General features: G+C 43.7%; 1 protein-coding gene across 2 annotated transcripts in view; it reads right to left on the bottom strand.

Annotated features, from left to right (window-relative positions):
• Positions 1–14,018, bottom strand: part of MPP7 (MAGUK p55 scaffold protein 7) — a 985,108-nt gene that overhangs the window by 149,401 nt on the left and 821,689 nt on the right. For both annotated transcript variants that reach the window (XM_086941601.1, XM_086941600.1), the window contains one exon: positions 892–1,062. In XM_086941601.1, the coding sequence (XP_086797727.1) occupies positions 892–1,062 (171 nt within the window). The remainder of the gene's footprint in view (positions 1–891; positions 1,063–14,018) is intronic.

Here is a 14,018-nt window from a genome sequence, read left to right as displayed (position 1 = left end):
GTCCATTGTTGTTTAGCATGTATGCCACCACTTTAGACAAGCTAATTAGATCCTTCGGTTTCTAGCTCATGTCCTACACTAATGACAAGCAGATTGTCGGTTCCCTTTCCAGTAGCTTTAAATGGTACTGTCCAGTTAGAACGTTACAGTCGTCGACAACCAAAAATGCCATTGTTTCCAAGGAGGCAGAAGACGTTTTGTGATCTGCACAGGTAAAGCATGGACTACCTTACCCTCGCATGTTAAATGCATGACCAATCTGCTCTCATTCAGGAAAGTTTAAAAAACATGGCTGTTAGCCAATCAGTAAGCTGGCGTTCAATCTGTAATAGCACAGATAGTGCCAAGACACCGCCAGGTATTCGTGAGCTCTAGAAATATTTATAACAGAAAATGAAACTTGTTGCCAAGGGTTGTTGCCTGTGCTTTGACTCACACTTAGTTATGTGCGTGTGACAGCACTGTCTAATCATATAATACTGGATGTAAAAGGTTAAATAAGTTCACTAAAAATTATTGAGAAAACAGTATTGAAACTAGATTGCTTATACTGTGATGCTTATCTCACTAAGAATAAAAGACATTGGTGTTGCTAAATATTTTAATTATGAATTAATAGCATTACCTTAGGTAATACCTGCAAATGGTGGTCGTACTGAGTTAACATTAGTGAGAGCCTGAGGAGTATATCTCTGTTCATACATGATTAATACTGACCCACCCTCTCCATGGTAATATGGGTGACACCATCCATGTCCAGTGGGCTCATGTCCATTGGCATTTCCTTGAGCTTATCTTACTTGACAATGTATCCTACATTTTGAAATCTAAGAAAGCAAATATTTGTTTTAATTGTAAACAAGACTTATACATGTATGTATCAGTACTTACCAACCAAAACGACTAGTCTGTATTTCTCATTTTGGTGCCGCTGATATGGTGCCACTTCTTCGTACGTTGGAACATCGGCTGTATCGTACTGATCACTCTTCTTGCATTCATACATGGCTTTGTTTGTCTTTCTGTCTTTTCTACTGAGACGAAAACTTCTTCTGAAACCAGCTGAAATAAAGAAAAAATATTCCAAAAATATCAATATAAATTCAAAAACCCAGAAATCATGAGTTCAATATTTTGGGTGAACCAATCACTGTAAGGAACGATGATTAACAATTGCCTTGGCCTATAATTTAGCTATTTAATTACAATTTTGATGAGTATGGTCCAGGACAGTTTAATCATCATAGCGCTGTGCAATAAAAGGTTGGTAGCACTACCATATATAGAAGTGCACAAAAAAGGTATACTCCATATATTTCAGGAGGGAGTTAAATGCTTGGACAGTCTTTTGCCCGTTTCAAAATTCTCCTGCAATAATAAAAAATCATAATAAAACATATAAACACATTAAAAAAGTGTTTTGCTCCACCCTCTTTATCCACTTTATGTTTAGCTGTTATTCACATTTTGCTTTCAGTCACCACAGTACACAGCATTGGGCAGCGAGTCCCCGACTTCAACCATTGGCCCTCTTGCACTGTGAGTGATAGCATTTTGCCTGATCACATGTGCACATCTACCTAAAAGGAAGTATACTCAAGTGCCAGGGTTAATACTTTACTTTCAATGCCTTTTTCTCAGAATTATTTATACTTGTTATGTTTTTTGTCATCCTATTTTTTTTAACTAGGCTTTTAGGTTACAGCAATAATTCAAACCCAACAATGACCTTTGTGTTTGTCAATAAGAATCCTATTTTTCTATGATGAGCATTTAACCTAAAATGGTTTCAAAGTCATTTGTAGGTATTGGCTCAAGATAGCGCATGCACTGTCTCGTAGAGAAATGCTGTATATACTTTGTGAACGTCAGCCCACCCCATAGGCTTCCTATTTGCTGGCTCCATCATTGCTCTCCTAGTCTTTCTCCCCATTTGTCCATGGCATGCCTGCATCAGGACTCTTCCTGTGTTTAGCCCTTCATGAGAGCAGGGACCAATTACTCCTATCCATATCCTGCTCTTATTTTAGGAAATGTTTTTGGAACTCTTATTTGCTGAGAAGCACTTTACACAACTGGTCGTGTTTGCACTGGTTCCAAGCTCAGTTAAACACGCCTGTAAATCTGTTTCTTATCTCGTCAAATCCGTGGTGCAATCAAAGACCGAGATCAAATGCAAGATGCTTTTTCTGAGAGTACCTTTTCCTTCTCTTACTTCAAAGTGATTGCTTAAATGTTAGTGTTACTGGCGCTCAATGGTGCATGGCTGCTTAGTTTACATTATTTGAGCAGACCGAAAATCTTCTCCCACCTTCCTACTCATATAAACTCAATGTTTTCATATAGTGCTATGTTCCTGGGCTACCTACTTCTGGGCTATTACAGTTTCTACGCATTAGAGAGCAGAGATTCAGAATTGATACATCGAAAAGCAAATGTGAGTACTTTTTAATGTCAGATCACCAACTTTTATTTCTTTTGATTTGAGGCATCGGTATTGTTATATTAAAACCAACCCACTGCTGCAATGGCCACTTTCGTCGATTTGTAGAGAGGTCTAAGGTGAGTACCGAAATCCAGAACTAGGGAGTTGGTGAGGCAGGCTAATCCCACTGGGTTAACCGCATAATCTGTTCGCTCACAGCCGAGATATGCATGTGCTGCTGTCCCATCAATTCGTTGAAACATTACGTGGTTTGGGTGTGTTGTTTTTCTGTTACTTTTCAAAAGCATTAACATGGCAACAGCCCAGAGAGAAGCCGCCTTGCATACAAATAAGCCCCTTAGCCCACCAAGGCTCTCTGTCCTCATAAGAAACAGCACCTTTCTTCCTCTCCAACTTGGTGACCTGATGCCTCCCGCCGTTGCTTGCACCCCCTCCCCTCTTTCTTCTTGGTTTACCTCTCCTCCATCCCCTCCACCTTCTGTCATTTTTCTCTGCAAGCATCTTCAGGGTTTCCCCCACACCTAGAAATTACTTTGCATATGCTGCTGTGCACATGGTTCTGCTGTTAGTACAGCGTGCAGTGCTTTTTTTTGTAATTTTTAACAGTATGAGCAAAGCAGAGTGGAGGGCAGCAGTGTTGATGAGATTTTGCCGATAAGCTATATCTGCTGGAGGATCTGTGAGAGGCAGGCTCTTTGCTCAAGAACCGAGGCCACGATGTATGATGCTGTAATGATTTATATCCCAGAAGGAGAAAGAAGCTAACCTCCGCTTTCTTAGTCAGACAATCTGTGACAAATCTGAGAAGATGCTTCTTAATATTTATTTATTCATTAGGACTTTTTGGATTAATGAAACATTGTTCCCCTACTTTTTATCAAAAAAAGACAACCGTCCCGGGAAGGTTAATTCCTACTGTTTCAATGCTTTAGATAAAGTGTCATTTAGGGAGTCTCCTGTGCTGTGAATCCAAGGCCAGGCATTCAGCTAAACAAGCCTTTCTGTGAGGGTGCCTGCTTGCCTGAAAGAAATGCAGATGAGCACAACGAGTTAATCTGCAAATGTAAAAGGCAATCTGCAAATGTAAGTGATGCTTGGGAACCGGTACTGGATTGGATTGATCGATTCACTTGAAGCTTTGTGATGACAAAGATTTATTATTTTTGAGTGATATAACAGAGTTTACCACTGAGCTGTGAAGTACGTGATTTTAATATATGCGTTTATATAGTGCTTACTACCTCATAGGCATCGAAGGGACAGTTATGGAAAACAAATTGCTTTATGCACAGTCTATTTCTAACATCTATATTTTGGAAGCATTTTACCGTAAACCTTTACACACCTTTTTTATCAGTCTATCCTACTCTGTGTGCAATGCAAGTTTAGTATAATGACCTACATGTTCACAGAGTGCTTTGGGTCACAGGCTGAGATCCCGTAGCACTGAAAATACACAAGTCACTGTTCTCCATTTACCAACCAAAATTAAATTCTGGGGTTATCTGGTTACAGGCAGACGTCTAAGGGGCATTAGCTAATAGAGGTTTTATAATGTATAATAGGGCATTTCCCACCGTAGTACTAAAAATACACAAGTCACTATTCTCCACTTACCAACCAAGATTAGCTAATAGAAGTTTTATAATGTACTACATGGCATTTCGAACAGTAGCAGCTTTTTAAAATTAATTTTTCATTCAAGCTGCACATTATTTTATATATAGCTACTTGATGCTGAAACAAAAAAAAGACTTATGGAATATTTTGTTTTTTTAGCCACACCTTTGACCCCATTCCCACACTCACTGACCCACCCCCATTGCATGCAGCATCACAGTTCCCATACTTTTTTAAATGCACTTCAACCTCTGTTTAAGAATTGGTATTCTGAGGCCAATGACTGGTTAAACAGCCGAACGTGCAGTGTTGCCAATGAGAGCTACAGAGAACAGCTCCCAGGACCAAGTTATATAGTCTTTACTTTTTTCTAGCTGGAATGTTTTACTGCTATATTTTCAATGTTTTATTTTCCCCTCAATAGTTAATTCATTCATTTCGTAATGACATTTCTCTCTTTTGTCAAACCAACAGTTCTACATGTCCATTAGTTCACTATAGCATCATATCATTGTCCATTGCCTAATTTTCAGTTCAGCACTTCATGCCTGTACTGTACCCCTTTAATCTTGTTTGGTACTAAAATGTGAATATCTATCTAAAATAAACTAACTCGAACAGGGATAAATATTTCGTATTTAAATATGGCTTCCTTAGCCAACTGTTTGTCAACAGCTCTCCAATGGTTATTAACAAACCCGGGAGCAGTTTAGTTTAACTCGCACTATCTTTTGCGTGTTCAAAATATTATAAACACCGCCTACCGTAACAAGCCTAAAAAAAACCACAATAAAGTGCAATGAACATGCATTATTGATTGGATCTAATTCCTACCCAGAATCAGTGTGAAACAGAAAAAAAAGAGTGCACTGATATTTCTGTGACTCGACTTATTTTGTGGACGGCCCCTAATTATATTGTCATACGCAAATGCACTAACATTGACAACGCCTATAGCTCACGGATTGCTGAGAACTATTGGCTTTGCCAGTGCTTGTTAAGTATACTTGCAGACTAGGAAGCACATGTACTGCTCCATTAAAATGATATGCAATGGTTAATTTTCATTTTAATAAAAAAGTTTATAACAAGTATATGACTGGCATGTTTAGGCATCAGCTTTAGCATTTTATCTTTTTTCGTTGCATGTGCTTGAATAAAAATAAATACCAACATACTAGCTTCCCAAGTACAGACCTTTTGACTTTGCTAATGCTATTTTAGCTTTGGAGAGACAACTTGATCAAAAGGTAAGGGACCGGAGTCCTGCTGCCCTTCGGGTCTGGGTGAGAAGGACTGGACATGCATCACTTCAACCACCAGAACCCAGGGTGACTCAAAGGGCTAGCTTGCTAGCCTCCTGATCTTAAGTCTCATGGCCATAAATGACTTCCAACTATCCTGCCTCTGAACCTGGACTCTGCCATCTGTGAGTCTACCCTGCCACGTGGTGCCACCCCAGTCCTGGACTCTTGGAAGTGGGCCCAAGGTGCTTGCAAACACTTCACCACTGCTGAGACGGAAACATCGCTACTGCTTGGTCACAACGGACGCATCATTGACACTGTGTGGAACAGAATTGCCTCATTGCCCAAGTAGTTTTTGTAGACCAGAAGTGAAGCATTGGTGTGGCTCAGAGTCTCCACTCCTCCGCTGGAACAGCACTGTAGGATCCTCTTCACATAAAGCCCTCGTATATCCTTCGACGACAGGATTGACGTTGAAGCTGAAACTCCACATAGCATCGGAGCAAACTAATTGTTGCTGTTGCACTGCCAGGACCAGCACAATCCCGCCGAACGCATGGAATGATATTGGTGCATTGGCCCCTATGCAGTCTACCTGTCAACAGTATCTTTGAGGTCGACACAGCTCAGACGAAGTTACTTTTGCTAGCGGGCCCAACCTGGTCTCCATAGCCCGTCCACGCTCTATCAGGGTCGGCCTGCAATGTTGGCTTTTTTGCGGTCCAGCAGAACCAGATATTCCTTGCTGTGGCTTAGTGGTTTTTGACACTATTTCACTTCATTATTCCAAAATCAATATCTTATATAGTGCTACTTATTGAATGTTTTCTTATTTGGTGTCAAATAAATTATTATGCTATAATCTATTTGCCTAACTTGTTTTTGGAATTTACTTGTGTTGCGATTTCACTTTATTACTGTATATGTGCTGCATAAATGCTTTACACATTGCCTCAAAGTTAATCCTGACTGCTTGTGTGCCAAGCTACCCAGGGTTAAGCACAGGTTGATCTAGTGTATTCTAGTGTTTCATGATGGTGTAATTCACGGGGGGCGTGGCTTACGCGCCGGAGAGCAAGGACGGCATTTCCGTAGCTCCGTGGAGGAACGGACCCGCGGATGCCTTAAAATCCTCTTTCGCCGCTTCTCTGAACGGCAACCTGCTGTGCAACGCTGGCGGAAGGTGTCGAGCGCAAGATGTGATTGTCGGTGGCTGTTTTCACGCTGCACATCGTTTGTTTCCAGCAGCGGTAACTTTCTTTTCTTTGGAGACGTGGGCGGCCGCCATTTTGAGCAACCGCACCCGCGACGTTCTGTCACTCGGCTCTTCATGTTGCCACTTCGTCTTTTTGCCTCGATTGTTGCTTAGACTGGCAACGCTGCTGTAATTTCAGCTTGGGCCACGACCAATGTTGTCTATTGCTGGTTTTATGATGTTCTTCAGTATTAAGCAGCTCTCTATTGCTATCAATGAGGTAACATGAATAATAATAATTATAATAATAAAACCACTTTTAGAGCGCTTGGGTACACTCAAGACAGTGTGTCCCCGCGCTTAGAAATGCTACTGCTCCCTGAAGAGGCCGAGGTCCGCAACCAGTCTGGGTCCTAGGCTACAAAGAGACAATTATTGGCTTGGGAAAAGGTAAGTTTTTAATTTTAGTCTGAATCTCATTTCTGAGGGCTCCATGCGCAAGTCAAGAGGGAGATTGTTCCAGTGCTTACTCACAAGAAAGCGGAAGGAGCTACCTCCCATCCTAGTCTTGCGTAAGCGAGGAAGCTGAAACAGCATCGCTCCAGCAGATCTGAGGTTCCGGGTGGGGCGATGGATAGTGAGAAGGTTTCGCAGGTAACCTGGACCTTTTCCCTGGGCAATGCGATGGGCAAAACAAAGATCTTTGAACTTGATGCGCTCCTCAATAGGGAGCCAGTGAAGTTTTCGTAATGCCGTTTTTCCCGATGCCCTGCGTGGAAGGTTGAGTACCAGGCAGGCAGCAGCATTTTGGAGGCACTGCAATTGGTGTAAGCCTTTTCTGCTTAGGCCTAGGAGAAGAGCGTTGCCGTAGTCCAAATGTGGAGTGACTAGGGCATGAATAAGTGTTTTCCTGGCACTGATGGGGAGCAGATCTAGGACTTTACGGAGTGTTTTTAATATTCCGAAACATTTTCCCGTATTTTTGCTAATCTGTTGCTTGAAAGAAAGCTCCGCATCCAGCCAAATTCCTAGATTTTTAACGGAGTCCGCCAGGAGGGGGATTGCACCTAATTCTGTTGGCCACCAGGCCTGTGGCCAGGCAGAGGGGGGCTTTCCAATCACCAACAGTTCTGTTTTATCGCCATTAAGGCGTAGGCAGTTGTTGTTCATCCACCCTGCCACAGACCGCATGCAGTTGGAAAAGTTAGTGGCATCCTCTGCCTGATTGTGGGTAAGTTTAATTATTAGTTGGGTATCGTCAGCATATGTGACGATATCCACACCAAAAGCTTCCACAATATGGGCTAGGGGCTCCATGTAAATATTAAATAGCGTGGGGCTCAAACTTGAGCCCTGTGGAACCCCATGTCTCAGTTTGCGAAGAGACGATTTGTGAGGAGGGCAGTGTACCTGAAAACTCCTGTTTTCTAGAAAGGATTCTATCCATTCCAGGGCTGGTCCTTCTACTCCCAAGTCTGAGAGGTGAGACAGCAGCGTCGAGTGCAGCACGGTGTCAAAAGCTGCACTGAGATCTAATAAAACCAACGCTGCCGTCTGCCCCTCATCTGCAAGTTGTCTCAGACATTCTGTGGAGAAGAGAACCGCCGACTCTGTAGAGTGACCTGCTCTAAACCCTGACAGTGTGGAATGGAGAAGAGAGTTCTCCTCGAAAAATGTCATGAGTTGGCTGTTCACTATCTTCTCCACTACTTTCCCACAGAAGGGGAGGAGAGAGATAGGGCGGAGATTTTGTAGCTGGGAAATATGTATATTGCCTTTTTTTTTCAGGGGTATAACTTGTGCCATTTTCCATACGTCCGGCACGTGGCATTCCTGAAAAGATAAGGTGATCAGGTGTTCAATCTGCTCAATCATACAGTCAAAGACTCCTTTACAGCGATTGGGGGAGATCACATCAAGGGGAGAGCCGGACTGGATACCGTTTACGATGGTAAGCAGGTCTGACCTCTCAGGAACTGTAAAGTGAGTCAGATGGGACCTGGTTGCAGAGTCACTTCTCACTACCGAGTATTTAGTAGGCATGCTACCTGTAAAGGTGGCGTGTATTAAATCCACTTTTTTTACAAAAAAATCTGCAATGTCATCGCATAGTTCATTAGTGTAGGTATCTTGGGCCTCAAGCCTGGTTGGAACCGTGAGCTCTTTATAAATCGAAAAGAGTTCCTTGGTAGGATTTTTAGCAAATTCAATACGTTCTTTAAAATGAGCGCCTTTGGCTGCTCTTACAAGTTTGTGAAATATTTTTAATTCTCTTTTATAGTTGAGCTTATCCTCTGGATTATAATTTTTCCTTCAGCCCATTCAGTCTTTTTACATTTAGCTTTAGCTTCTTTAAGTTCTTTGGAGAACCAGGGACAGTTTTAGTTTTCCTGGCAGGGGGCTTGAGTGTCCATGGAGCAACTGTGTCCAAAGCCCTAGACACCCATTTTTGGTAACCATCCCATGCCTTAAGCAGGGTGTCGTTGGGAGGAGGGGGTTCTTTAAGTAGGGCGGATCTGAAGTTTTCCTGCGTGAACTTCTTCCAGTCTCTACGTTTCAGAGGCCTAGCTTTGGTCACACTGCAATCTTGGGGGCCAATTTCAACTTCGAATGGAATAACGACATGATCTGACCATATAATTTGAAATGGTGTGGCAATTTTAATACCTTCCCAGTTGGCAAAAACGGGGTCTAAAAGGTGGCCCAGTTGATGCGACGGGGAGGTGGATTGTAGTTTGAGCGACCGGGATTTCAGAGCATCCACCACAGACTGTGCCTCCTTACAATTAAGATTCTCAAAGTTGAGATTGAGGTCTCCTAAAACGAGAAATTTCTTATACCGCAGTGCATGCTGAGTTATCAGCTCTGTCAGTTGATTGCAGAACTGTGAAGTCTTGCCTGGAGGCCGGTATAAGAGGAGTCCATTATTAATATTTTTGGAGTTGGCTTTTATCGTAAAGAAACCACCTTCACAATTGGGCAACGTAGTCTTCTCTAAGGCCACCCACCCTGCTCCTATTTCCCTCCACTCCTCCTTTGACATGGCCACATCTAAAGACTCCCACATCAGGTACTCTTCCCAATTCCTACGATCCCTCCGCCCTCAGGATCACCACCGATGTGTAGACAGTAGTTGGCCCAATCCAGAAGGACCTTTTTCCTGCTGTCAGTGTGGTTTCCAAGCCTCTCTTAACACTATAATTCCAGGGTCTTCACTAATTCCCAAGCCAGCAAAGAAAGGCTGGAAAAGCTTCCTACTTAATGTCCGTTCACTTCCGCGTCACTGTATTGAAATATGGGACACCATTCTCAGCCTCAAACCGGAAATATGCTTCCTAACGGAAACCTGGTTAAAGCCCCACACCATCCCAACTGTTATGATGGGAATTCCCACAGGATATAAAATCCTGAGACAAGACCGCCCGATAAAAACCGGTGGCGGCACCGCCATAATATACAACAACAGCCTCCGCACTACCATATTAGAACAAGCCTTACTTCCTTCCATGGAAATAATGATCTTCAAAATAAACACTGGAAATAAACACCACTGGAAGGGTGCCTTAGTCTACCGTCCTCCTGGCCCCGACACCAGTTTTTCTCTAACTCTAACTGAAATACTTGCTCCCCATATGAAAGCAAGAGAACATTTCATTCTACTTGGAGATTTTAATTTCCACGCCGACACACCAGAGGACCCTGACACCAAGCTCCTACTAGCAGACCTCGCCCTTCTAGGTCTACATCTGCGGAACAGTGGTCCTACCCACAGGGGCGGCCACACCCTAGATCTTATCTTTTCTAATGACCCGTCTATATTTTGCCATCCTCCTAAATCAGTACACTGGTCAGACCATAGCATGCTGGAATTCTCCTTCATGCAGTTAACTAAACCTTCCGATCCTTCTGCTACTTTGAGTATTAAACGTAGACCATGGCATAAGATTACTCCAGAAACATTCGCAGAAACCTGGAATACACCAACTCTCTCCGACTCTGACAATTCTGAGTCGGCCCTAGCCAAACTAAACACCACCCTCCTCGACACCATTAACCTTCTAGCCCCACAAAAATTGGTTAAACAACCATCGACCAATAACAAAAAGGAAATCTGGTACACTGAAGCGTTAAAAATAGAAAAACAAAAGTGCAGAAAGCTAGAAAAACGATAGAGGAAGAACCACTCCAGTGAAAGCAAAGAGCTCTATCAACAAGCTGTCTCCTCCTATTATAAAAACATAAAAAAGGCAAGGAAAACCAGCCTTCAATTTCAAATAGATGAAGCAGATAATTCTACCAGAGAATTATACAAAATCCTGAGAAGTTTCACAAATCCTACAGCATGCGAAAGTCCTGATACCTTCTCCCAGAATCTGTGTAATAAGATCTCACAATTCTTTGAAGATAAAACTGACACCATCTATAACAAAACATTGGCCAAACATCCCAACAATACAGAGACGGCTGCCGCTCTCTGTCCACAAACTAAATCTGAGACCTTTACTGACATCCCAGAAATCTCCGAGGATGACACAAAATCCTTACTAAACACAATAAAAACAGGGTCCCCTCTTGACCTTCTCCCCCCTAGAGTGATGAACACACTAAGCACTGCTCTCTGCCCCGTTATCCAAAAAGTCTTGAACCTCTCCTACAAAGAAGGTAAACTCCCTCAGCAATGGAAAGAGGCAGTGGTGAATCCTATTCGGAAAAACTCCATCTCCCCTTGGACAGAGCTCTCCAACCTCCGTCCTATCTCCCTGCTGCCGCTCCTGAGTAAACTGGCCGAGAAGCATGTTAACACCCATCTGTCCAGTTTCATAGAGGCGACAGGGGGCCTGGACCACTCACAATCTGGGTTCAGGCCCAACTACAGCACCGAATCTGCACTCCTCTCCGTGACCGATAACATCAAGATGTCACAGGATAGAGGAGGCTCAATGATTCTGGTGCTGTTAGACCTGTCGGCCGCCTTTGATACTGTGTCCCACAAGATCCTCGTGAGCCGTTTAAAGGGAGTAGGCATAGGAGGACAGGCCCTTTCTTGGCTGGAGAGCTTTCTGTCCGGGCGCTCACAATCCGTCAGCCTGGGACCGTATCGCTCCTCCTCAAGGATGCTCACGAAGGGGGTGCCACAGGGCTCATGCCTAAGCCCCACATTGTTTAATGTGTACGTGGCCCCCCTTGCTGAGATCGTGAGAAAATATGGATTCACCCCGGTGTCCTACGCTGACGACACCCAACTTCTCTACCCTTTCCATTCCCTAAACTCCAATGTTAGGGATAATTTTGCTGAAGGCATGAGGGCCATCTCCAACTGGATGGCTGCCAACCGTCTCCAATGCAACGTTGGAAAAACTGAATTAATGCTCTTTGGAAAAGCGTCCATACTATGGTCTCCTGACTGGTGGCCCTTAGATCTTGGACCAGTACCCACCCCAAAACTAACAGTAAAGAACCTGGGGGTGAAGTTAGATCAAAATCTAACCTTGAAGGAACATGTGAGTGCAGTTGCTGGGGCATGTTTCCACACAATTGGCCTGTTAAGACGGGTCTTCCCGTACTTACCAGATAACTACAGAAAGACCCTTGTGCAGACAATGGTGATAAGCAAAATTGATTACTGCAACGGGCTCCTGATACAAGCCAACGAGGATGCCATAAACCGCCTCCAGGTAGTCCAAAACACAGCGGCAAGACTGATTTTGAATGCCCCCCCCCAGAACCCCCTCCAAGCCTCTGCTGCGAGAACTTCACTGGTTGCCAATACGACAACGCATCAAATTTAAAATCTGCTGCATTGTTCACAAATGCCTGTTCGGGAAAGCCCCCAACTATCTGACCCAAAAGTTACCACTCTACAAACCTGACAGAGCATTACGGTCAAGCAATCAATTGCTAATAAAAACTCCTCTGGTAAAAAAAACCAGACAAGGTGGCAGAGCCTTCTCTCTGGTAGGGCCTAACCTATGGAACAACCTTCCCTCCTGCATTAGACAAACCCCCAACCACTCCGCCTTCAGGAAAAAATTAAAAACCAGCTTGTTCCTGGAAGAATAAATAACTAACTATCAGTCGATAACTTCAATTTTTTGTAACACCTGCCATGCCACATTGCGAGCAAAAGCGCGGAGATACCCCGTATGGGGTCGATTCTTGCGCTATACAAGAAATTAAAATAAAAATAAATAAAAATACAATGTAGGTCGCTTTTATAGATCATTGCCAATTCCCCACCTTTCGTGAGGCTTCATCTAACCATGTCTCTGTTAGGAAGAGCACATCGAGATCACCCTCTACCACCAAATCATGTATCTCTAATTTGTGTTTTTTGAGGAATCTACAATTTAATAATGTCAGCTTCATATTTATCAGCATCAACTCATCCTTCCTCCCCCCACCAGTGGAATAGCGGCAGGTTGCACAATGTGGCATTGGGGAGTCCATTAACATGGAATGTCGGCAGCTATCCTTAACATCGGGGCGGAGGGCAAGTAGGTCATTGGTCGTATACCTAATTTGTGTTTTAATATTTCTATCATTGGAGATTAAAGGGGCAGGGGTTCTGGCCCGTGCCCCGGTCGGCCGCGGACGGGCGCAGACGGGCTTGCCGGAAAGGCGTCATCTTTTTATCCAGTGGGAGGAGGGTGGGAAGCGTCCAACTACTGGACCGTAACCCTATTCCTTCCCCCAAGATGGCGTCCCTCGTAGCATACGGGCGTCAGCACCTAAATCGGCTGCACCGGTCAGGAAATGGCAACGAGGGGCCTCGGAGCAACGTAAATCTCACACCGAGGGGTCAGTAGTGCAAGCAGATTAAAAATTAGCTGTTTAAAATATTTTACAATTTTTAAAACGTATTTCTGCAAACAATCAAGTAAATGCCTGTGGGCAAGGAATATCAAGGAGAAAGCCCCCGGCTTCCGCCTCAGGGGTGAGCACAAGCAAATCTGAGCCCTGACAGAAGCTACGTGATTAAATACCTGGACGGGCGGGCGGGAAGCGTCCAACTACTGGACCGCAACCCTATTCCTTCCCCCAAGATGGCATCCCTCGTAGCTTACCGGCGTCCGCACCTAAATCGGCTGCACCGGTCAGGAAATGGCATCGAGGGGCCTCGGAGCAACGTAAATCTCACACCGAGGGGTCAGTAGTGCAAGCAGATTAAAAATTAGCGGTTTAAAATATTTAACATGGCCGCCATTTTAGGTATGCTCTGTCTGAGGAGCCTGTTTGCTCTGCATCTGTCAGAACCTCTCCAGTGAAGCTAATGTGGATTCTACTACAGAGTTGTGAATTCTATTACTTGTGGCTCATGAAGGAGACTATTTTCAAGGTTTTTTTAATTTTTTTTAATTTTTTAGTCCCTCTCAGTCTGATGTTGTGACAATTTGCCCAACGGTCTCAATCCAGTGATCTCACATCTATACCAGTGTCTTGTTTGCAGTTATCTCATATAACTTCTTACGCTGGGTTCTCGTGCTCATATTATTGTGTTAGTCTCTTTGAG

The sequence above is a fragment of the Lissotriton vulgaris genome, chromosome 10 (assembly GCF_964263255.1).
Source record: "Lissotriton vulgaris chromosome 10, aLisVul1.2, whole genome shotgun sequence".
Classification (NCBI taxonomy): Eukaryota; Metazoa; Chordata; class Amphibia; order Caudata; family Salamandridae; genus Lissotriton; species Lissotriton vulgaris.
This window is presented reverse-complemented; position numbering and strand designations above follow the sequence as displayed.